Source organism: Phocoena phocoena, chromosome 17 (genome assembly GCF_963924675.1).
Source record: "Phocoena phocoena chromosome 17, mPhoPho1.1, whole genome shotgun sequence".
NCBI classification, from domain to species: Eukaryota; Metazoa; Chordata; class Mammalia; order Artiodactyla; family Phocoenidae; genus Phocoena; species Phocoena phocoena.
The window spans coordinates 34779353-34804353 of NC_089235.1; the positions used below are offsets into that span (position 1 = coordinate 34779353).

The 25001-nt window shown below is 35.9% G+C and overlaps 1 protein-coding gene across 1 annotated transcript in view; it reads right to left on the minus strand.

Annotated features, from left to right (window-relative positions):
- Nucleotides 1–2650: 2650 nt before the first annotated feature.
- The window catches only part of NBN (nibrin), a 45456-nt gene continuing 23105 nt past the window's right edge, over nt 2651–25001 (minus strand). Inside the window, 9 exon segments of the mRNA XM_065894997.1 lie at nt 2651–2681; nt 4074–4123; nt 10019–10132; nt 11401–11556; nt 12747–12775; nt 12778–12811; nt 16604–17039; nt 19011–19283; nt 21541–21670. Coding sequence (XP_065751069.1) covers nt 2651–2681; nt 4074–4123; nt 10019–10132; nt 11401–11556; nt 12747–12775; nt 12778–12811; nt 16604–17039; nt 19011–19283; nt 21541–21670 — 1253 coding nt within the window.

The window sequence follows — 25001 nt, forward strand, 5'->3', positions numbered from 1 at the left end:
TACTGGGCATATACCCTGAGAAAACCATAATTCAAAAAGTCATGTACCAGAATGTTCACTACAGCACTATTTACAATAGCCAGGATATGTTAGCAACCTAAGTGCCCATCGATAGATGAATGGATAAAGAAGATGTGGCACATATATACAATGGAATATTACTCAGCCATAAAAAGCAACGAAATTGACTTATTTGCAGTGAGGTGGATGGACCTAGAGTCTGTCATACAGAGTGAAGTCAGAGAAACAGAAAAATACCTTATGCTAAGACATATATATGGAATCCAAAAAAAAAAAAAAATGTTCTCATGAACCTCGGGGCAGGACAGGAATAAAGACACAGACGTAGAGAATGGACTTAAGGACACAGGGAGGGGGAAGGGTAAGCTGGGACAAAGTAAGAGGGTAGCATTGACATATATACACTACCAAATGTAAAATAGCTAGCTAGTGGGAAGCAGCCGCCTAGCACAGGGAGATCAGCTTGGTGCTTTGTGACCACCTAGAGGGGTGGGATAAGGAGGGTGAAAGGGAGACACAAGAGGGAGGGGATATGGGGATATATGTATGCATATAGCTGGTTCACTTTGTTATACAGCAGAAACACAACACTGTAAAGCAATTATACTCCAATAAAGACGTTAAAAAAAAAAAAGTGCTGCTGGGCAATGGACAATTGTGAGCTTATGGTCAAAGGCTAGGCTACCTCTTCCCTGCCACCACCTAAAGGCCCAGGTCAAAAATGGGGGCAGAGTTCCCACTCATCTGACTAAGAAAGGGAGGTGGCAAGTTACACCTCCCCTCTTTCTCCTAAAACATGTAAAGGCTTACAAAAGAGTCCCCCAAAAATCCAAGGGAAAAGGTACACACCTTACCCAAGCATGGGTGTGACTGAAGTTGTTCAGGGCAGAGCTAAGAGCTTTATAAAAACTGTGCAGCACTGAAGGATCTATGCAAAGCAATGGCAAACATCTTTCATCTATTTAACAATACTTTCTGGGCTTCCCTGGTGGCGCAGTGGTTGAGAGTCCGCCTGCCGATGCAGGGGACACGGGTTCGTGCCCTGGTCTGGGAAGATCCCACATGCTGCGGAGCGGCTGGGCCCGTGAGCCATGGCTGCTGAGCCTGCGCGTCTGGAGCCTGTGTTCCGCAGCGGGAGAGGCCACAGCGGTGAGAGGCCCGCGTGTCGCAAAAAAAAAAAAAAAAAACAATACTTTCTAAGCTAAACAGAACTTAAAGGGAATTTTAAAAACTCAGTTCTGGAGTGTTTGAGCTTTTAGACTACTCCTAGAAAGTTAGAGAGACCATTATTCATTTATCTTTGAATTCTTTCAATGTTGTGGAGGGTAATGTTTTATATAAAATACACATTTAATAATGTTTCCTAAACAAAGAATTTGAAGGGATAATAAAACGAAGAAACAAGAAAAAGCTAGGACATTTAAAAACTATGTCCTGAAAGGAAATAACATGTTCTGAAGGCTGGTCAAGGGTGCAAAGTATATTAGCCAGATACTTAAATATGGTGACTTCCCTTGACTGAATATGAAGGAACACTAAATCTTCCATGAAGGCTTAGCAACACTACAAACTAATTTATGATATAACTTTTCATGCTAGGCTATCTCTCACAACCTAAAAAGGGGTGGCAGAACCTACGTGAAACTAGGAAGTTTTCAGTCAGTATAAAAAGCATGTTCTACCTCCTAAGACAAAATGCGTCAGTCCTTAGAGCAGATAAAAAGACTTTACCCTAATTATAATGTACAGCCAAAGCTGTCTATATGACAAAATGTGGAAAAAGACATTCTTTTTTTCATACCATCTCCCTTTAAGGTAGAAAGAAGACGATCTTACCATTTCTACTTTATAGATACAAAAACTAGGATTCTAAAAGGCTCAAAACACCCAGCTCAGTAAGACCACCAAATAGGTCTTATCTCATTCTAGTGAGATCTATCCAGAAGCCTGATGAAGTCTTCCACTATCATTCCCAGTACTAGAATAATATGTGGGTGGCATCTTCAACACTGAAATCCATTTCACTTGGGTTACTTCAGCTCAGGGAAGACTATGGCATAATGGAAAAGAAAAAAATAATAAACAGAAAAAAATTATGTTTTGATATGACTATAACCTTCCAATCTAGTCACTGAAGAAGAATAAGGTACAGAACACTGTATATATTATGCTATCATTTTATAGGAAATTACTGAAAAATGATATGCAGAGAAATTTGAATAGACATTAAAAATCTCTGTAAAGACTCATAAGAAATGAGTGTCATGGATTTTTTCAGAGGAGGGGAAACGAATAGCTAGGACAGTGGTAGAAGGGAGACCTTTTAATCTTTTACCCTTTTTATACTTTTAGAATTTTGAACTGTGACCACAGTAACTATTCAATAAGTTAAAGTAACGTTTAAAAATGAAAAAAACATTATTATAAAAGATTAGATAACAAAGACTGAAAACAGAATAAACAATACTAATTGTCACACACAAAAGAAATGGAGTTTTGTTCATTTTATTTAACAAATTTAGGCCATAAACTTAAATCTTCTACACACTATATGCATGTATCCCAGAGGAAACTCGATGTAAATACTTGATAGGAAATGTTTTTTCCATGGCTTCTTCATAAAACCCTGTTATCTTCTCCTTTTTACATTAGGGTTGTATCTGCAAAGAAAGAAACAGTTAAATGATATCTAGATAAATGACAGCATTCCTTTCACTTTTCAAGTTAAAGGGCTTTCAAAACATAGACATACTTCTGCAAACAGAAATGAGAATGCTAATTTTATCCTTGGGATCAGATATTAAGCACTGACATTTTTACTGTCATTTATCCTTTTGATGCTGCTTTGATGAATATTTGGTAAAACATCATCAAAAAATCCTGTAAAAGCACTAAAATAATTAATGAAAACAACAGTTTAAAAATTAATACATGTTTTTATACTTCCTCCGGGATGACTGCAAACAGATCTCTCCACTCTCAAATTAAATTACATCATTTTCACCAAGAGCATAATGAACCTCAAATATAATTATGTTATAAAGTCTTCTGCTATAACAAACAATGTAGTTGGGCAACTATTCCCATCTGACTTGTACTTATGAAAAATCAGCACCATTTGTCAACATTTTCATCAATGATTCACACTGTCAATAATGAAATTAAAGAATCAAATTGGTTACAAAACAGACTCAAAAATACAGTATTTCTTGGGAAAATGTTATTCTCCCCTAGCCAGTATCTACCTACATTATTGTTTACGAATATTTGTGAGCTAATTATTATAATGTTTGTTGGGTCTGCAGGAATGCTGACAATGTTAAATCAGAATTAAATTATAATCATCCATTATAACTCCTCTAACCCTCCCACAAAAACCTGCTTTGAAACTCTAATCCAGCTTCTTATTTTTATGTACGTGCCAAATAAAACTAACAAATGGTCTGGTATTTTACTTGTCTTATTTCAAAACCCCATTCATTCCTAATTCTACTCAGAGCTGAAAATCTCACAAATTTATCAGCCAAATTCACCCAGCTCAGGACCCTTCTTTTGCCTAAATGCCCCAAATAAATTTTAAATATCTTGTGATACAGTATAAGTGAATTAAGCTCAAACCTAGAAGCTATATCCAGTAACCCTAATTAAGAGGTGCTCAAGTAGTAAAAAGAAATACCTATATTAAAAACAAGACAAAATATTCTTTCGGTGAAGGTACTGAAGTGTCTATTTCTAAGGATAGAAGAAACAAATATTTAAACTCTATCAATAGAACTGAATTTTTTTTTTTTTTTTTTTTTTTTTTGCGGTACGCTGGCCTCTCACTGTTGTGGCCTCTCCCGTTGCGGGGCACAGGCTCCGGACGCGCAGGCTCAGCGGCCATGGCTCACAGGCCCAGCCACTCCGCAGCATGTGGGATCTTCCCGGACCGGGGCACGAACCCGTGTCCCCGGCATCGGCAGGCGGACTCTCAACCACTGCGCCACCAGGGAAGCCCCGAGAACTGAATTTTATACACAAAGATTCAGGAGAAAGCTGAAATTAAACTTTACCTAAAGAGTTCATCGGCAAGAGATTCTTCTTTGGCATGTTGATTTTGCACCTGTCAAAATTAACATAGTTTCAGAAACTTGCTAAGTGATGAAAATATAGTTAATGAAATTGCCATGCTGGGTGATCACATCCCAGAGGTCACCAGGTCTGTAAGTTTTTGACTCTATGACTTCTTGCCCATTCAACAGGTCTGTTCCGTATTCACTTCATGCTAAGATTACTGCAAAAGTCCTCTAACTGAACAACTTTCTCCAGCCAATCTCCTCTCAAAGGCAACCAACACACACATTGCTAGCTTGTTGAGTTTTTAAACATTTTTTTCCAGGAGAACCCTTTTACTAAATGAAATTTCAGTGTTTTGAGATCATACCACTGATGGAGGGGCTGAGAGGGCAATATTTACCCCACCTTCAACCAGAGCAGCTCTGCAGGTAAAGTGGCTCTCTTCCTCACAGCCCCAAATCAGGACTCAGAAGTTGCTGCTGAATCACCTCACCCACAAAATAATTTAAAACACAAACTCACCAAACTCCTAAAGCACCTTTGACAGGACTGGAAATACCCTGTGCTGGGTGCATCTTCCTAAAGTCCAGTATGATGGACTTCAGTATGTATGATCCTATCATGTGCCATGATCCTATCATGTGCCATTCAAAACCCTTCAATGACTTCTCCCACCTACCAAAGAAAACACAAACTCTTGAGTCTGACTCTTAAATGGGAAAGGCTCTTCATAACCTGGCTCCATTCTACTTCCTCAATCACTTCTCACTCTCCTCTTCATGAACCCTGTATGCCAGTTAAACTGAATCACACAAAAAGACAAAACGAACAAAACAAACAAAAAACCAGGCTCACCTCTGAACAAATATACTGGGACCCTCTCTGCTTTTGTTCATGACAAAAAATGTGATACAGTATCACTCCTCTTTCCACATCTGACCATCTTTCAATGTGCATTCACTCAATAATCGTTTAGTGTCTACTATGCATCAAGGAACATGTTCTTCACCTCTTTAACAATGGCTTTCTAATCCTCTTCATTTAAAAGTAAGTCTGCTATGAAGAACTCCCACAGAACTTTACCTATGTGACTCCTAGATGTTCATCAATTTCTATCTTCTGTTATAATTATTTATATCACATCTCCACTAAAAAACTGTAAGTTCTCTGAATGCAGATACTGTTTGTTTACTGTAAGTAATTTACATTTGTGTATTTCCAGATACTATCTTAAAACTGTTTCTAAAAAGAACTCATTTAATCTTCATATAATCTCATTACTACTTTTATACTATTATTCCAATTGTAACCAATAAGGAAACAGAGACTTAGGTTAAGTACGTTGTAGAAAATCAAAAAATTGTCATATGGAAGAACTGGGATTGACCAGGTCTCCTTGAATAAAAGCACCAGCTATTAACCAGGCTGTTACACTGCTTCTGAGTCTTTGGAAAGGGCCTAGAAGAAGACTTGCAGGGATTCAAACTTATAGAATGATTTTCTATTCATACAGTGAAATGTCAAACTGAAATTACATCTTTTACATTTTCTAATAAGTATAGCAGAACACAAATGGGAAGGCACATGATTTTCATAAAGCAGTTGTCAAAAAAGCTGCTGGTATCATTCTCCTAAATATTCTTAGAGGCTTCCTAGTAAGGGATGTGAATTTTAACGTTCAAATAGTAAAGAAAAATCAGCTTTATCTTATATATCTTAGTAAGATCATTAAGTAAAAAAGTATTAAAAACCAGAAATCCTATTACCGGCATTTTTCAGTGGCTTGGGAGAACTACAAATCACAGTCTTTCAAAAGTCAAATCAGGTTGGGTAGAGGTCAAAGAGTTACTACGTTTAATGCACAGAATAAAAATATTCTATATTCAAAGAAAGTTTGGGAACTAAGTGATTATGAAAACTAAGACTGGTCTGCAGCAAAAGAAGAAAAAGGAGGGCTAAAAAAGAACAAAGGCAGGGAATACAGAAGAGTAGCTAGAGCAAGCCTAGGGAAACATCAAGACAGTAGCACATTTATACATAGAAGCTGCAGTCACGTAGAAGAACAAAGTCAACTCTATTATTTTAGAGAGCAAATCCTACCTAGAGCACCTAAAATTGTTCTAGCAAAAAAAGGAGAGATTTGGTAGAATAAATCTAGGACACAGCCTCTCTACTAATGCTAATGAAATAAATGAAAGATAGGAAAAAGTCAGCAGCTGCACCATCATTCTGTCAACTCCTCCCCATCCAAGAACAAATAAAACTCGACAGCTATAATTAATCAAGAAGCACATAACCCCACGCCACAGACTTCAAAAAGGTGGCTGGGCAAAGAAGCAAAAGATTAATGCAACTGATTCCTAACCCTCCCCCAACTCATTAAAAAGTGCTACGGAACTGTCCAAACCTGAAAATTCTTACTAATAATACAAATTTGGGGAAAAGTAGCCTGAGCAGGAAAGAGAAAACAACTGCTGGTGGACTGCTGGGAGGGGACTAATGGCATGGAGAGGTAAGTGGGACTGACACTGACCAAAGGCATAGGCTCCAGGCATCCCTGACAAATTAGGCAAATAACCTAAAATGTAAGTTATTCTCTTCTGGGATAAGATATACTCCCTGGTACATGTTTAATTCCAGTTCCAAGAAAGAGCTGCACACAGCTTTACATTACCCTCGCCTTTCCTCAATTCAATGTTTTCAGGCAACAGAAACTAGATGGGACATGCAATGTGCCTTTGACTGAACATGCTGCCATACCAACAGTATGGAGGCATCAGGATAATTCTGTTTTTTATGAACAAGCTAAGATGGGTAGGAATGATTTCAACGACATTCAATTTTTGCCTCACAAACTGGTTTCAGAATGTAATCCCTGCAATAAGATGTCATATAATGTTTCACACAGCAAACAATATCTGGAAAGGGTATTTTACTTTAAATAGCTACAAGATGAAAGAAAACAGGAAAGCCACTCCACATCCAGATGGAAAAAAAGAGAGAGAGACTGGAATAGAACCTGCAAAAGACAGTTAAAGAACCTAGTCTGAAACAAATAATAACCCATAAATAAAAAATAAATAAAATTAATAAGAACATGAAAGCAATAAGAACAAGAAAGTTAAATATAGAAAAAACACAATGAAACTAAATGGGAATGAATGCTAAGTAAACAAACTGAGAACTCTAATATTTCAGAATTAAATAAATGAGAAATAGCTAACACTGTTTCCACTGTTATAAATGCTTTATTAAGTAGTATCGTATGTTATTCTCACAAAAAGCCTGTGAAATGGAGGTACTATTATTATTCCCATTCTGCAAAGGAGGAAACAGAAGGATAAAAAAGTAATTTCCTCAAGGTCACATAACATAGCTGGTGAGGAACAGAAGAGACACAACTGAAATTTGAATTTCTGATATAGTGAAAGAGCTTAAGAAAACCACAATGAACGTAGAAGAAATGCATGTGAAGGGCAAAGGTGATTTAATAAAAGGAGAGTTATGTCTTAAATGTAGAGAACCCAGCAAATATAAAAATGTTTTAAAAGATGTAATAGAAAAGTTCCTTGAAATAAAAAAAGAACTGCACCTACAAATCAAAATAGCATACCTTACTCTGGGAAAAATGAAGCGAGAATGATCAACACTGAGATATATTCTGACTGTTACTGACTTTCAAGCCTAAGAACGAATACTGAAGGCATGCAAGTCACCTAAAAAGGGAGAAAAGGGGCACTGGCATGAGGTGCGGGAGGGGAAGCAGAGGAAGCACAAATAATTTCCTCACTCTTCACAGTAGGAGCCAACAAACAGTATCTAAAATCAAAATATGTAGTTTGAAACAAATACTGATTCTAACCTGATAGTGTTTTTCTTATTTAGGGATCTCAGGAAATATCTGGAAGGAAGAAACATTTATACGAATTCAGCAATGCTTTCAGTTTTACTTCCTTCTATCAATCTCTCTCCTTCCCTTCCTACATTATCCCTCCCTGCCTCCATTCCTCCTCAATAAACAGACGTCTGAAACATTATGTATTTAATGTCTAAATGGGTACTTAGGATTTTCACTTCTTCATTCTTTTGTGTACTACCATAATTATTTGGAATGCACATTTATAAAATGGCAAAGCCAGTTATCCTTTCAAAAAAGAATGAAGTGAAGGATGGTACCTCCATTCTTCCATTTTCTGACATTAAAAATCCTGACAACCCTATTTTTGAGTGACCTAACAATTTTTTGATTAAAAAAAGCATGTTTAAGAACAAATTTCTGAATACTAAATTAACCCCATAATAAAGCAAAATATAAATCCTGAGATGTTACCAAGTACCAAAGCCAGCTTTTGCCCTGCCTTGGGGGGATCTACAAAGCAGGAAAAAACCCAGGCTCTCCTTTGATGTCTGTACAGGAAATGAGCGTTATTAAAGAAAATTCAAGATAAATAGAATAAAAGACTCCAGCACTAAAGGGCAAAAGAGGAACAAACTCTACAACACGAAAGGAGACAGCAAAGAAACTTGCCTATCTTGACCCTGACACAGGGTGAAAGAAAGAAATAAAAAATCTCACTATGTTTATAATGACAAGGTAGCCTTCACCCAAGCTTCTGGTCCAAATACATTAACTACCTGAATGATCCAAAAACATCACAAGCAGAGATTAAAGTAGTCTCATATTGGTAGAACAAGATTGGCAGACACAAACTTATCTTTTCTGGAGGAAATAAACCTCAGATTAGGACTTAAGGAATTCCCATAGATCAAGTTCCAAGGAAAATGAGCAGTTCACATTCAAAGATCACAAAATACATACTTGGAAACAAGGCACCATAAGAGAGAACTAGATTAAACAGATCAACACTTTAGGTATTGGTATCATTGGGAAAAGAATACAAGAGAGGAACTTTAAAATGTCAGCAGGGAACAAGATTTAGAAATAAATGACAGATTTCCAGAAATGAAAAAATCCAATAGGTTGAATGAAAACTCAGTGGACGAATGAAATACCAACCAGACAGAGCTGAAGAGAGAAGTACTAAACTGGAAGACAATCTAAAGAAATTACCAAAGTACAATCCAAAGAAACAAAGCAGTGAAATATACAGAAAGGAGCTAAGATACATTGAGAAGAAAGTGGGATTTAACTTATGTCACATCAGAGTGCAAGAAAGAGATATTGTCCCTACCCCCTAATTACCAAACAGCCCTACTTCAAACAGCCCATTGAGATGACCAATGGAGCCCACCTTTGGGTTTCAGTAGCACCGGATAATCACGCAATACAAAGACTAAGAAGAAGACTTTCTACCTTTGGATATGGACTCTGATTATCTCTCAATTCAATGGTCATGTGTTTCTGACTTCTTAACTTCCACGTGGTACTTCTATATTAAAAAGCTCCCAACTTTAATGAATTTTTATCCAATTCACCAGTTTAAAAAAAGGGGTTGAAAGAATTATGGATCACGTGGACAGTCTTGTTATATAACATACACTAGTACTCAAAACATCCAGGGAGAAAGTAAAAGAAGCATATTTTTGTATTCTTCCCTCTGAGTTCTCATTATAGTAGTTTATAAATATTTACTTGTAGCCAATAGCTGTAAAACAGTGAGTTTTTGGAAACCACATTCTAACATGGAGAGCTGTAAAGCAGTTCATATTTTCCCAAAAGAGCATTATAACTGAGGTTTGGTTTCCTGAGGCTTAGATGGCATATTAGATAGGATATGATCAATAAATCTAGAAGTCCCTTAATGAAGTGTTATGGAAAGGTACAAATTAATCTTAATGCTCTGTAACTCACGAATTTTTCTGAAAGAATAACCTTAGGTCACTCATCTTAAGTTTGGTTTTAAGAAGAATTTGCTCTAAGGAAATCACAAGGGATCAAAATACAAATCAAACAAGTTACTGGGTCTTACTTCCTACTAACCTCCATTTCCTGCCTCAACCACTCCTCTAATTCTGTAGTCTTTCGGGTATGATGAGCTATTAGATCTGATCCTCCAATGATGTGTGGAAGTTTTCCTGCTCCGGGAAATTTGACCTGTTAAATAGTAAACCTTGATAAATGCACTAAAAAATTGACAATCTTTTTTTTAAAAAAAGCTTAAAAAAACAAAGACTGTAAATCACATATAAGTACTAAAGATGTTTATATACTATAAATGAAAATGAATGTGAGAGGAAATAGAGCTGTTTCATTGATTTGAGTATATACAGAGAAAGTCAAACAAATTCTTTCACTAGAGGCAATCCAGTTAAGCTTCTTTTTATTGAGTATTATTGATTTTTGTTTGGCAACTTAATTTTAAAAATTAGTATGCCTTTTGAATTTTGATTTAACAATGAGATTTTGCAACACGATACTGAACATGAAGTAAGCATGCATTAATACAGACTGGATCAGAAATATTCTCTTAGAACAACAAATATCGTATATTAATGCATATATGTGGAACCTAGAAAAATGGTAGAGATGAACCAGTTTGCAGGGCAGAAATAGAGACACAGATGTAGAGAACAAACGTTATGGTCACCAACGGGGGAAAGTGGCAGGGGGTGGTGGTAGTGGTGGGATGAACTGGGAATTCTGATTGACATATATACACTAATATGTACAAAATGGATAACTAATAAGAACCTTCTGTATAAAAAATAAATAAAATTCAAAAAAAAGGGAAAAAAATTCTCTTAAATATCTCGTCAGTTCCTAAAGGAGGAGGAACTCAGATCTGATATTCAGTATACTTATTTATATTTTGTTTAATATACACATGTAATAATAAAATGCCTAGTTTTCATTATTGAATGTGCTCAGTTATTTTGAACAAATCTGTTATCGTCACAAAGTCCTAAGTTAAAGAACCTCTTCAGGGAGTCACAGATCAATATTAGAAAATAGGAGGACCTGGGAATTCCCTGGCAGTTCAGTGGTTAGCACCCCACACGTTCACCACTGAGGACACAGGTCTGATTCCGGGTTGGGGAACTAAGATCCCGCAAGCCATGCTGAGCGGCCAAAAGACATTAAAAAAAAAAAAAGAACTAGGAGGACACTGTCAATACAGCCAAAAGCCTGCTGCTTAAGGTAGAAAAAACCAGGTAAACAGCATCCTTTAAAGAATTCAACCTTAATAAAATTTGTTTTATATATTCAAGTGTCAGTTTATGTCCTTAGTAGTTTTTAACTGTTTTAAGCAGAAGAAATAGCATCACTTTTCGACATAAACTGCTTTTATTACTAGTTAGCATATTTCTAAAAACATTTCAAACACTGGCCTCTTGTGATATTTTAGTTAAAGGAATACATACCTTTTTGAATTTCTTGAAATTCTTTAGTTCACCATAATCATTATTTACACTGGATGCATTTCTGGAAGTAGAGTTACGAACCACCAGTGACCTAAATTCAGTCAGTAACACCGTCTTTGGAAGCATCTCACCATCACCCTGAAGTTCATCATTGTTCTTAAATGGTGTTAAGATGGAGAGAAGAAATTAGAAGGAAAAGGAAAATTACTTGTCATTTAGGAGTTTACAGAAAAAAGTTCAAATACCCACAAAAACAGTAAAAAAAAAAAAAAAAAAAGGTTTATTTCTGCCACCTGCTTTGTACTTGAAATCAAATCATATCTATTTCAAAACCAGAAAATTACTCACTCTACAACTTTAGAAACATTTATAACACATTATCTATGAGAGAAGGCTAAAAAACCATAGTGTTTGAAATTTAGTAGCATATTCTAATAAAAATCATCTCAATAAACAATTTATCTTCTTGTATACATTTTCTTGGCAAGAAATAGTCTGCTTCTTTTCATTAAAACCATACACCACGATTATTATACAATCCATCCTAGAAGTTCTCTATACTATGTTTAAGGTTTCTTGGATTTTCAGTAATTTATATTTTTTATTATTTTGGACACCTCAAAAAAAGTCAATCATTAATTCTGGGCACACTACCTCATTAACTGAAAGCCACTTTTTTATTCCAGATTAATAATTATTAAATCAGCCTGAAGATTCCTTCCTGTTGCTGGAAGAGATTCTTTATGTCACTTACTATTAACTAACTAGTTAGTTACATATCCACATTCTTACAACTGCTCAAGGCTATCTTAGTTTTTAAAACTGCTTTACTATATATCCATTTGGAAGCTGCTAACAGGACTAAGATAAAAACAGTCAGGGAGAGAAGAAAAACGGGAAAAGTCAAAAGAAAAGGTTCATGTGACAGTGACAGAACATAATCAGGAACTCAAAATAACAATGGCCTAATACCTTTGTATTTTGTTTTAGAGTTTACAAATATTTCATTACTCTTTTGGATATAAACAACAATCCTGTTGTAAAAGTGTTAACCTGATTTTATAAACAAAAGACTTGAGGTTCATAAATGTGAAACTGATGTTTTCAAGGTCACTATCTATGGAGTAGAGGGCAGGGAATTACACTCAGGCTTTGTCCATACTCTTTTTGCTATACCATGGTTATAATACGATCTATCCATTTCCAGAGGAGGCATAATTACGAAATAGATCAAAATTATAGAAAGAGAATCAATTAATCCTAAGAATATACAGACTGACAGAAATTGATGCAATGATGGTCCATACAAGTCAAATCTTTATAAAAATAAAATACAAATCCCTCACAGATAGTTCTTTAGTTGACCAGAGTGATTCTTGAGCTCACACTTCTTCACAATTTCATTTTCTTGCTAAAGAAATAAAAAATATTGCTCATAAGAGTTATAAGATGGTACCTTTCTGAAAACCTCAGAGATACTCATGCTCTTGACCCAGTTATTTCACTTTCAAGCATCTTTCCTAGAGAAACTATGACGTGAGAATAGAAATATACATATAAAAAGACTGTCGTATAAGAGTAAAGAACAAGAAGCAATTTAAGTTCATACAAGTTATACACCTAAAGAACGTAATAAGAGAAATGATCATAATACAAATGAATTTAAAATGGCTATAAAATTGCATTAACATTTGAGTCCAATTTGAAAAATAAGATTTAAAAAAGAAAATGCCAAAATATTGACTATGGTTATCTGCAGATGGCAGGATTATCAACAAACTGTAATGTTTTTCTTTATTTTTCATATTTCTACATGATCGTGTATTACTTTTACAGTCAAAAATAAAATTTTTAAAGAAGTCTATCTAAATTTATTTAGAATTGAATGTTAAGTCGTCCTTAATCTAAGACAAAAGAGTTATTTTAATTGTTAAAGATATTTATGGAAACTTCTTTGTATAAAATCATACTATCCTTCATATTCATATATCCAGACCACGTACTAGACAAAAGTATATTACACAGATAGCTTTCTAATACTTCCAATAAAAACTACAATTCCTTTGGATACAATAGGGGGGCATATCATTTTACATCAAATTTTCAATGATTCAGTAATAAAAATTCAGAAAAATTTTAATAAGTAGAAAGTTGGAAAGAAAAAGCAAGATGTACTCTGTGCTTGCTTAGAGACTAAAGAAAATTAATGCTATTTGTCAGTTGTAAGATTGAAAATTTCGATTCCAAGCCTACCATGTACCCTTTTACTGAGTATTTTCACATACATTATCCACTGGAAGTTGTTACTACAATGAGAACATTTTACTCCCCCATACATTTTCCCCATCCTGTCCTACTCCCTCAAACTTGCTTAACCTCTTGAGCAAGTTTTTATTTCCTATCTCTGAGAATCATACTACAGCCCACCCAGACCCTTCGACTGCAAGCTTGGGACTTCTCTCCTCATTTATCATATTGAGTCAATCACCAAGTCTTAGAGATTCTACCTCCTAAAGGCCTATCAAACTTATTCTCTCAGACTGCCTTTAATGTTAGCATGTCCAATGCCTAGAATAAATAAGTGAATGAATGACATTCTGAGAAACCTGACAAAAGAAACAGCCAAAAGAACAGAGTGGACCTTGCATTTTTGTCTCAGTTGTCAAAACCTAGCTAAGTCACTTTGGCAAGCTACTTAACTCCCACTGCAGTTTCCACATCTGTTCAATGTGTATAGTACTACTTCACTGCAGGCTGCTATAAATAGCATGATGGTATCCAGGAAGTGGTAGGTATAATTGTGAGGCTTTCAAAGATGCTATATGGTAAGAGAAGAGGAAACCTATTTTAGAATAGAAGGATGGAAAGAGGTGAAGAAGAGATATTCTGTAGACAGAGGTTGCTGTTAAGAGGAGGAATGTTAACAAGGATATCGAGACATGTTTGCATTTTATGGAGACTGGGAAATTGAAAGTAAGGCCAAGACCCCGACACAGTTGTCATTTACACAAGGATAAATGCCTAGCAGGGTTATCTAGCCAATAGCCTTCTATTTCAGCTTATAGTAAATCTTACAGACATGCTAGAATCCATATTTAATCCCAAAACAGAAAAATGGTAGTTCTATCATTAATATATTTTAGAAAATGCCCTTCTGATATACAGCTAAGGAATCCAATGCCAGAGAAGTATGACATTTTTGCCTTCTTAAAAGTGCAAAAAGTTTTTTAAATGAAAGGATTAAGAAATATTTTTTCTGATAATCACTTCTGTAGCTAGAAAATTTAAGTGTAATTCTATCAATTCACGAGTATCCACAAGGACCTTCAGACAACAAATTCTTAAAACAGTAAAAATGAAAGAATTAAAAATAATTTCACACTGTCTGAGTAAGGTTGATGAATTATATCAATATCAATTTCCTGGTTTTGATATTATACTTAAGTTCTGCAAGATGTTACTATTAGGGGAAACAGGGTGAAAGGTATATGGAATCTTTCTATATAATTTCTTACAACTGCATGTGAATCAGCAATTATTTCAAAATAAAAAGTTTTTAAAAATTATCTTACATTGAAAGCAAAATTACTTTTGTTAACAATGTTCTTACTAAAAAAGTACAGTGCTAAAATACAGTGATTTAACTTTAGTATATCCAGAAGTGTGTCACAATTGAGTTGCTATTCACTCTCCAAACGTCTGCTACAACATATTTATGTTGTACCATATTTTTATTCAGAATGTCATGAATTCTAAAATAGTAAAATAAGGACAAAGGAAATTATGCTGCAGAATCGTAGAGCAAAATAAAATAATTATATTCCCTGATATCATTATACAGCATGTAAATCTTGGCCCTATCTTATTTAAGCCACTGATTTTAGAATTTTTTAAAGACAGCAGAAGGAATTCTTAACTAATACAGTGAGGGAACTTATTTTGGGAAGAAAACTGGATGTGCTGAATCAGGATCTCTGGGGCTTTGGTCTGGGAATCCCTATTTTTAAAAAGCTCAATAGGTGATTCTGATGCAGCTGGTCCACAAAATGGCATTAAGTATTCACTCATAAGGAATAACAACACTGAGGATTTTCTACCTCATATGAAGATGCCAGTATACAGGCTAAACAGGACATGTATTTTGATTTTTCAATAGTAGTTATAGATTTATATAGTGCTTGATACACACTAGGTTCTCAACAAATGCTTATCAAATCATTGTACCTGTGCTCTCACCTAATGAGGTAACCAGTCTACCAACAGTAGGCAACTTAATGATGCATAAAATACAAAATAAAGAGTTTTCTTAGACCAAAGTGGGTAAGACAAATATACCAGCTTCATGAAAAGAGGACAGAACATTAAAGGTAAAAATGAAAATTAAAAATCCCGAGTGATGTTACACATGTTCTATCCTAAAAATTCATTTAGTAGATACTTTGTTTTTACTAACTTTCTTCATCTCTCTGTGCCTGTTTACTCTATTAAAGCTCCTCCTATACTTACCATCATGGCCAAATGTCTGATATAATAAAATAGTACAGACTGGAAATCTATTAAAACAATCATGGGGACTTCCCTGGTGGCGCAGTGGTTAAGAATCCGTCTGCCAATGCAGGGGACACGGGTTCGAGCCCTGCTCCAGGAAGATTTCACATGCCACGGAGCAAATAAGCCCGTGCACCACAACTACTAAGCCTGTACTCTAGAGCCCACGAGCCACAACTACTGAGCCTGCATGCCACAACTACTGAAGTCCACCCGCCTAGAGCCCGTGCTCTGCAACAAGAGAAGTCAGCGGAGAAGCCCGCGCACTGCAATGAAGAGTAGCCCCCGTGCACCACAACCACAACGAAGAGTAGCCCCTGCTCGCTGCAACTAGAGAAAACTCCCGTGCAGCAACGAAGACACAGTGCAACCAAAAATAAATAAATAAATAAAACTGATTCTTTAAAAAAAAAAAAAAACATGAGTAAGTTTTATTTGTTCTCATTTATTATATATAGTCAAGGAATCATTGTATTTTTAACATTCACCCTATCAACCAACAAATTCTTATACTTAATACTAGGTGTAGAAGATACTAATTTTTTCCCCCAAATAAACATCATGACTGCTCATACTGTCAATACAAATACCTCAAGTACTTTTTAACATTCTAAGTTCCTATTTGTAATACTTCTTGTTAAAAAATGTTACTTACAGAGATTTTGTTACTTTCTGGTATTGCTTCATCATTACAAGGGCCATTTGTTTCTATATCCAATCTTGGCCTTTTTCTAATATTGACATCTTCCTCTTGTTTTTGAACTTTCACTTCAATTTCTAACTCTGGTTTTGTGTTCTTCAATAACTGTTCCAATACTTCACCTTCTATGGCTAACTCATCAATTTCTTTTCTTTTTTCTGATCTTAGTTTTTCTGTAGAGAGAGATTTATTGGCAGAATTTTTCACAGTGGATTTTAAATCTATATCTGCATACGAGTTATCTGGGTTTCTTTCCACAGGCTCATTCTGCTGCTCCTTATTGTTCCATGCTGAGGATGTAGTAGGCTGTGTTTGTTCTAAAAGAGAACAAGACATTTCTATTCTTGCTGATTTAGATAAAGACATTTCTTGATTTTCTTCATCCCTTTCCCTTAGGTTCAAAAAAGGAGAGAAGAAAACAAAAACAGGAAATGAACACAGCTAAGTAATTTTTTTAGTTTGGCAGTATTCAGCCCCTTCTTCATTGAATTAACAATATTCTTGGTTTTACTGATTAACAATCTCACCAGAAATAAAAAAACACATCTGAAAACAGTACATAATTCATACACACCCTACTGTTTTGATAGGACTGGTCAATTCCATGGCTTAAAAAATAGGGAAATGTCTATCTTCTTTTCTGGAAGTTGTAGTAGTTGATGAAATCAGTATGGAGGAAAAGGTAGAAAAATATAAAATACAAAAGGCTTGGGGCTCCCCTGGTGGCACAGTGGTTGAGAGTCCACCTGCCAAAGAAGGGGACACGGGTTCGTGCCCCGGTCCGGGAAGATCCCACGTGCCGTGGAGTGGCTGGGCCAGTGAGCCATGGCCGCTAAGCCTGCATGTCCGGAGCCTGTGCTCGGCAACGGGGGAGGCCACAACAGTGAGAGGCCTGCGTACCGTAAAAAAAAAAAAAAAAAAAAATACTTGTCAGAAAACAACAGCTTACTTTATAATGTAGGGAACCTGTGGACATGGAAAAATTACCCTGGGACTAAATCCTGATGGGTTAATGAGAGCTAGATTCAAGATAGTAAGTCAAAGTGGCTAAATCCAGAATACAGTATAAACTATATACTGCAAGTAATATGTGAATATATGACTAAGGGTATTCTATACAATACTGTATCATTCATTCAATGAGTACTGAATACCTGACTCCCTTAAACTGTACTGAGGCCCACAAAAACTTGGGTCTCTGCTCTCTAGTTTACTGGATTCATGTTGAACTGGAACAGTTAGAGTGATATTTTAATAATAATAATCTAATGTCAGGGTCCTAAATAAACCAATCAAGAAGTTTTTTGTAATAATTTAAACGATCAGCGTTTGAACCAGAGAGCTAGCAACACAAACAGATGGAAACAAAGGAATTTATAAGACAAGGAAAATAAGAATCAGCACTACTGGTTTGGGGAGGCAGAGGAGAAACAGTCAAAGATTTTGACAAAGTAAATTACAAACAAAAATATATATACAAGGCAGTGACAGGGGAGAAAGTTTTAGGCCTATGATTAGGGGAAAAAGCAGGAGATTTCTGTGGGAAAGTAGAAGTGATGCTTAAAGAATAAGTCAGGACCAAATATACTGATCATCTGTAACCTGAAGTACAATATACATAGCAGGACGAAAAGAAGTCCTCAAAGGGAGCAAAGGAGAAAGTCAGAGAGGCAAAAAAACCCCCAGGATAGGACACTACCACAAAAGCCAAGAAAGGACCAGAAGGAGAACAAAGGTTCAAGAGTTGAGTGTTACCAAAAGGCCACAAGAGGTGGCAACTTGTGTCAATGATTACTTTCAAGGACGTCATGTCAAGATGAAATATTGTGAGTTAAGAAATATTTCACATAGAAATGGGAACAATAACAATAATCTCCTCTTTATGAGAAGTTTAACAGTGATTGTAAAAGATAAAGGGCAGTAGCTAGAGGAACGAATCAAGTCAAGGGAAGGTTTTAAAAACTAAAAATGAGATAGAGTCTTTGAACACAGATGAAAAGGACCTAGAAGAAGATATTAAACATGCTAGAAATTAAGAATAATTGATGAAGCATGGTCCTAGAGGAAATGAGAGACATGACCAAGGGAACTAGGTAGGTCAAAAAAACTGAGGTGTGGGAAACCTCTTCCTCAAGAGAAGTACAGCAAATGAAACAACAGAAGGAAAAAGTTGAGGGAAAATGTATCTAATGACCTTAGTGAAGAAGGAGACTTGGACATTTCTGAGGGGGAATAAGCTCAAAGGGCCACAGCTTTCCACAGAAGCATACTTAAGCAGAACATGGACTTAGTACCATTCTACAATCGTATAACAAATATTAATATTTTTAGACACACAGAGCAGTATTATTAAAAATTATACCTTTTTTTGGTAGATGGCTGAAAGTAGTTTTTGATGGAGTTGGTTTGCTGATGCTGAGAAGCCCAATCTCCACTTTTATTTACACCTGGGAATTTAGTTGGTGAAAGCTGATATTTTGGGATTTTCATACTAACAAGAGTATTTGATACTATATTATTATTACTAGAGTTTACTTTGTGGGGTTCCTTCACAGTGGATGTTTCTTGTGAAGGTATTCTGAACTTTTGTTCCATTCCGAAGATTTTGATTTCTTTTGGCCTTTCACTCAAATTCATACTGCAGCAAAAGAAAGGAATGCAAGGTAAACAATCACATTTACAGCAATTTTTATCCAGAAACAAAGTCCTTTAAGTAGTACTAACGTAATACAGCTTTAGAACATAGTTATCTTGAGACAGTAGTTTAGTGAATATATTTTACTATCTCAAAAAAGTAGCTCCTTTGTCATCAAAGCTCCCTGAAGACATGATACCTTTCTCTTCTTCATCCCCTATAGCACATACTGTCAGGAATGCTCTATAAAAAACTGCCAAACACACATGGAATAACAACCTAGTATCCTATTATAAATTATACCAGGTCATATACTGAAGTGATGTTTGCTTTGTTTAAAATTGTAAAATTATTTCCATGTAAAAAAATTAATAAAAACTGGAAATTTATAAAAAGAATAAGCTATCATTCCAATTTCAAATATAATGGGGTATTTACATCACTTTTGATGAACTGATACGGTTATATTCCAACCAGATGGCAGTCTCTAGAACATAACTCTAGAGTAGAACTCTAGATCATCAGAAAAATATTTTAAACACACACACACAAACACACAGTTCTACAATGTATGGTTGAATATATACTATTTTGCTATTCTTATTTCACCAAAAACCCCAAAGTTGTCATTCAACTGACTTCTAAAAAATTGTTTCTCTTTTAAAAGTTATATTAAAAGTTCTGTTTTAAAAAAATTTGTAGTTTCTCTTTTAAAAGTTATGATCTCAATACAAAACATAGGTATAGTGAAAATTTAAGTATGGTCTAATATAGTGCAATCATAAGTATCTTCCAATATGAATAATTCATTATGGAGTATTTAAAATACACTGTCTTAAGTGAAAAATGCCACAGGATACATATGAGCTACCCTTGCTCTCCAAAAAAAAAAAAAAAAATCCAAAAAATTATTTTAAAAAACCCTCTTCAAATAGAGAACCACTGGGCTTCCCTGGTGGCTCAGTGGTTGGGAATCCGCCTGCCAATGCAGGGGACACGGGTTTGATCCCTGGTCCGGGGAGATCCCACATGCCACGGAGCAATTGAGCCCGTGTGCCACAACTACTGAGCTTGCGCTCTAGAGCCCGCGAGCCACGGCTACTGAGCCCGCGTGCCACAACTACTGAGGCCCGTGCGCCTGGAGCCTGTGCTCCTCAACAGGAGAGGCCACCGCGGTGAGAGGCCCACGCACCGCGGCGAAGGGTAGCCCCCGCTCGCCACAACTGGAGGGGGCCTGCGCGCAGCAGCAAAGACCCAGTGCAGCCAAAAATAAACAAATAAATAAATTAAAAAAAATAGAGACCCACTAAAAAAACTACCTTTATGAACAAATATTGATTATTTAGATAGCCAGGTACACACATATAAAATATCTCTAAAACTGTGTAATGTTCACACACAGGCAACATCATATAATAGAAACAAATTGATCTCAAACTTATTTCACCAGTCACAAATAAAACAGTATAATTCTTTGTAGTCTTCCATGTACATTTGTAAGGAATTAAAAAAAAAACTTTATCATTTTCAGGAGTTGGCAAACTACAGCTTGCAGGACACATCTGGCCTGTCACTTGTTTTTGTAAATTAAGTTTTATTGGAACACAGCCACACTCATTCATTTACATGTTGTCTATGGCTGCTTTAATCCTACAACGGCAGAGTTGAGTAGCTGTGACAGAGATCAGTGACCCACAGAGCCAAAAATATTTACTCTCTAGTGCTTCATTTTAATTTTAATTTATTTATTTATTTTTGGCTGTGTTGGGTCTTCGTTGCTGCACGTGGGCTTTCTTTAGTTGCAGTGAGCGGGGGCTACTCTTCTTGCAGTGTGCAGGCTTTTCACTGCGGTGGCTTCTCATTTCAGAGCATGGGCACTAGGTGTGCGGGCTTCAGTAGTTGTGGCACATGGCCTCAGTAGTTGTGGCTTGCAGGCTCTAGAGCGCAGGCCCAGTAGTTGTGGCACCCGGGTTTAGTTGCTCTGCGGCATGTGGGATCTTCCCGGACCAGGGATCGAACCCATGTCCCATGCACTTGCAGGCAGATTCTTAACCACTGCGCCACCAGGGAAGTCCCTCTAGTGCTTTATAAAGTCTGCTAAACCCTGTCCCAAAATATTATTTTCCCTGGCATCCCACACTCCCAATTCTTTATCTCCCAAGAGATGACTTGATACAGGCATTGACTTTACTTCTTGAATATACTATTAATTTATTGATAGAATAATAACAATAGTTTGTTAACAATGAAGCTTTACCATTTATCTCCTTGCTCTGATTGTGTATCAGCTACATATGTTGTAGTATTCACTGGGGCACCTGGCATTAAGTTTTCATTGGCTGGTAAGACTTGGGAAAGGCTTGGACCTGGAGTTGTTGTCTTCAATCCTGTAAATCACAGAAGTGAAAGAAAGAATCACAATTGCTAGACACAAGATAGACATTTGGTCATTTAAAATTGTTAGGACTGTGCCATGTTGAGAGAATTAACTATAGCACACAGTTGTCTCCAGCCAAATACTTAACAAAACAGCCTATGAGCAGCAGCCTGTTGGCATCTGTGATGGGCTTATCTGAAATAAATCATTTTAAAGACACATCAAATCCTTCAGGTTAAACTATTACCAACTTAAATAAAAATAAACTCAACTTAAATTCTAATTCAAATTATGCTTTAGTCAGGAGACCAAAAATTAAAATTTCTCCCCCACAGAAAGTATATCTACTGTCTACACAAATCAAAATCAATGTGAATTTAATTTTTAGAAGGAATATACTATTTGAAAAGAAGAGATGAACAGTTTTAGACATAAATTTTTTGGCTACTCCAGAAAACCATAATGATTACTTCATCATTTTATATACCAAAATAGCAATTTAATTCAAGTGCCACTCTTCTGGAATACTCCTCTTGAACCTCCCACATTGAATTAGATGCCCCTCATTTTGAATCCCATACCACCCTTTACATCACTCTACTAACTGTTAACACACTCTTACTAATTTTTTAACACTAGCTGTGTGACCTGTATTACTTAACCTCTCTATGCCTTAGTTTCCTCATCTATGAAATGAGGATAATTACACGCTGCTTCTTCCTCACATATTGTTTTAAGGGCAAAGTGAACTAATATATGGACAGCACTTAGAAAAATGCTTGGAACATAGTAAGGACTATGAAGTGTTAGCTGTTATCATCACTGTATACCGTACTTGTTTACTTGTTACTTTCTCTTACTAGACTTGGAACCTCCTTGAGAACAGGGACTGAGTCTTACTCATTTCTGTATCTCATCTCTGGGCAATGTTTGGTATATAATGGATATAAATAAGTTAACAGAATTAAATTAACTGAAAAAAAAATTTTAAGTTGACATTTATTAAGTATCAAAGCTAAATTACCACTCTGTTAGCTCCTGACATAGAATGTGTTTAATAAAATGTTTGTAACTGATTCCAAATTCAGGTATTTAACTTACTTCTGCCACTCTCCTTATATGACCACCTTAGCTCACTGGCATTTCCTTATACATACATATCCCTAAAATTCTTCTTAGCTTGCACAGTTTGCAAAAAATAATAATTACAAATGTGTATATAACCATTAAAAGAAATATTCATAAGCTGAATCTAATGACCCAGAATAACTAATGTCTGTCAGTAAGATTATTTATAATATTCTCCTTGCTAAAATACCAGGAGGGTAGGGATTTGCTCTACTCTGCTCACCTCTTTATTCCAAGTGTTTAGAGTAATTAAAGGCATATAACAAGGTTCAATAAATACTTGTTGAAAGATAAATGAATGAATATGGAAGGAAAGGAGGAAACAAAGGAGAAAAAGGGAGGAAAGAAGACATGCATTCACTCTGTTCCCCCCAAAACTAGCCGTGTTCTAAAATTGTTTGTAAGTCTGATGTCTATGACTTGGAACCCACACAGACCTACCTATGAATATGTGCAAGAAATAATACTACTAATTATAATGTAGATTTTTTATCAATTCCTTATGACCTTGTTTCCATATGAAATAACACAAAAGAAAAGATGCTGGTCTAGCAGTCACAAAACCCCAATTTTAGGATTGTCTTGGCTGTTTTATTTATGGGACCTTAACTTTTCTCAGCCTTGAGGTCTCTTACCTTTTAATAGAAAGATTAGATGATCTTTAAGGACCTTCTGGCCATAAATACATTTATAACAGTGGATGATAAAATTTTGTTGCTCCACCCTGGCAAAGATAATCTTGTGTACCGATAACTTAGTTCAATTAAGCAAATATTTATACCAACTATAAACAAGTATTGGGCTTGGTGATGTCAGAGAAACCAAAATTAGTAAGAGTTTATAATCAGTCTAGTGGCTGAAAGAGGCATGGAAACAACTGGCTATGCTTCAAAGTAGGAAAAAGTTCTAACTGGAACGCAAAAAAAAAAAAGTTACTGGGGTATAAAAAACCAAAATAATTAACCTGACTTGGAGAAGAGTTATGGGAGAGGAAAAAACCTAGGAAAACTTCACGAAAGAGGTGAGCATTTGTGGAAGGAGTCAGATTTTGAAGAGCAGTGCCAGCATTCTAGGAACAAGGACCATGATGAACAAGGTCAAGGAGTATGGCACATAAAAAAATATGGCGTATGTATTCTGTAGGGAAGTATATTAAAAAAAGATGAGGATGGGAAGAGATAGGCTACAGCTAAACTGCTGAAGGCTCGAAAGTCTAGACAAAGGGCTTAGGGATTTATTCTATAGATAATAAGAACTAGTAAAAGTTTTTAGGAGAAGGGAAGGTGATTCTAGTGGCAAAGTGAAATATTAACTCTAGAGATGAATATGGAGGCATGACCTTACTGAGGGCAGTTAGAACAGCCCTCAGGAAATAAAGACATGGAGGGTTAAATAGGGCAGTGGCTGTGGGAAGGGATGGTAGCAGACCTCTTGAGCAGAAGCTACAGAGGAAGAATTTCAAGTCTTGTATGAGTAAAAAAATGACTTAAATTTATAGTCTGAGTGCCTCCTCCATTTATATAAAAGAAGGCTCCTCTCTAGTTCAGTCCTTCCCTAGTTTCTTGGAGTTTATATGACAAACAGGAGGTTAAAATCAAGCAAAAGAAACCAAAAAAATCTGATGCCTTGGTGGCATCCCAGAATATCCTGGAATACAGAGCATGTGAATTTGAATTTTAAAAAAATGTTTCTGGAGCACATATCTAGTTGAGACTAGTTTTCTAAAAGAGAACAGAGGACAGTTGTTCCAAACAGGGACCTGGGACAAGAGGAGATACTCACATAGACCCAATGATTGTTTATTTTTACATATTTTTTGTTGTGTTGTTAAAGTCTGAAATTACACATAGCATTTTATTTTTTTCTGTAACAGAACAGAAATGCACAATCAACAAAATAGTATTTACAGTACATGCTATTTCTAAAGGGTTGTGGAGCTTTCTAATGGACAGCTTCTACAAAAATATGGCTCATTTTGGTATCCACATCAAAGTAGTTTTCTCTCTAAGAGAGGTTGAAGAGTTGGTCTTTGACTTCTGACTCTAAGGATAAATTCTAAGAATGTTAGTCCTGAATTTTGAGGAAACATTCACCATATCACAATTATTATGGAAACTTCACAAGCTCTTAAAACTGTATTTGAAGGTTACCCATGTATAGACAGAAACATATCTAGTGTACTCATGGGAAAGGGTACAGATATCAGGTGAATA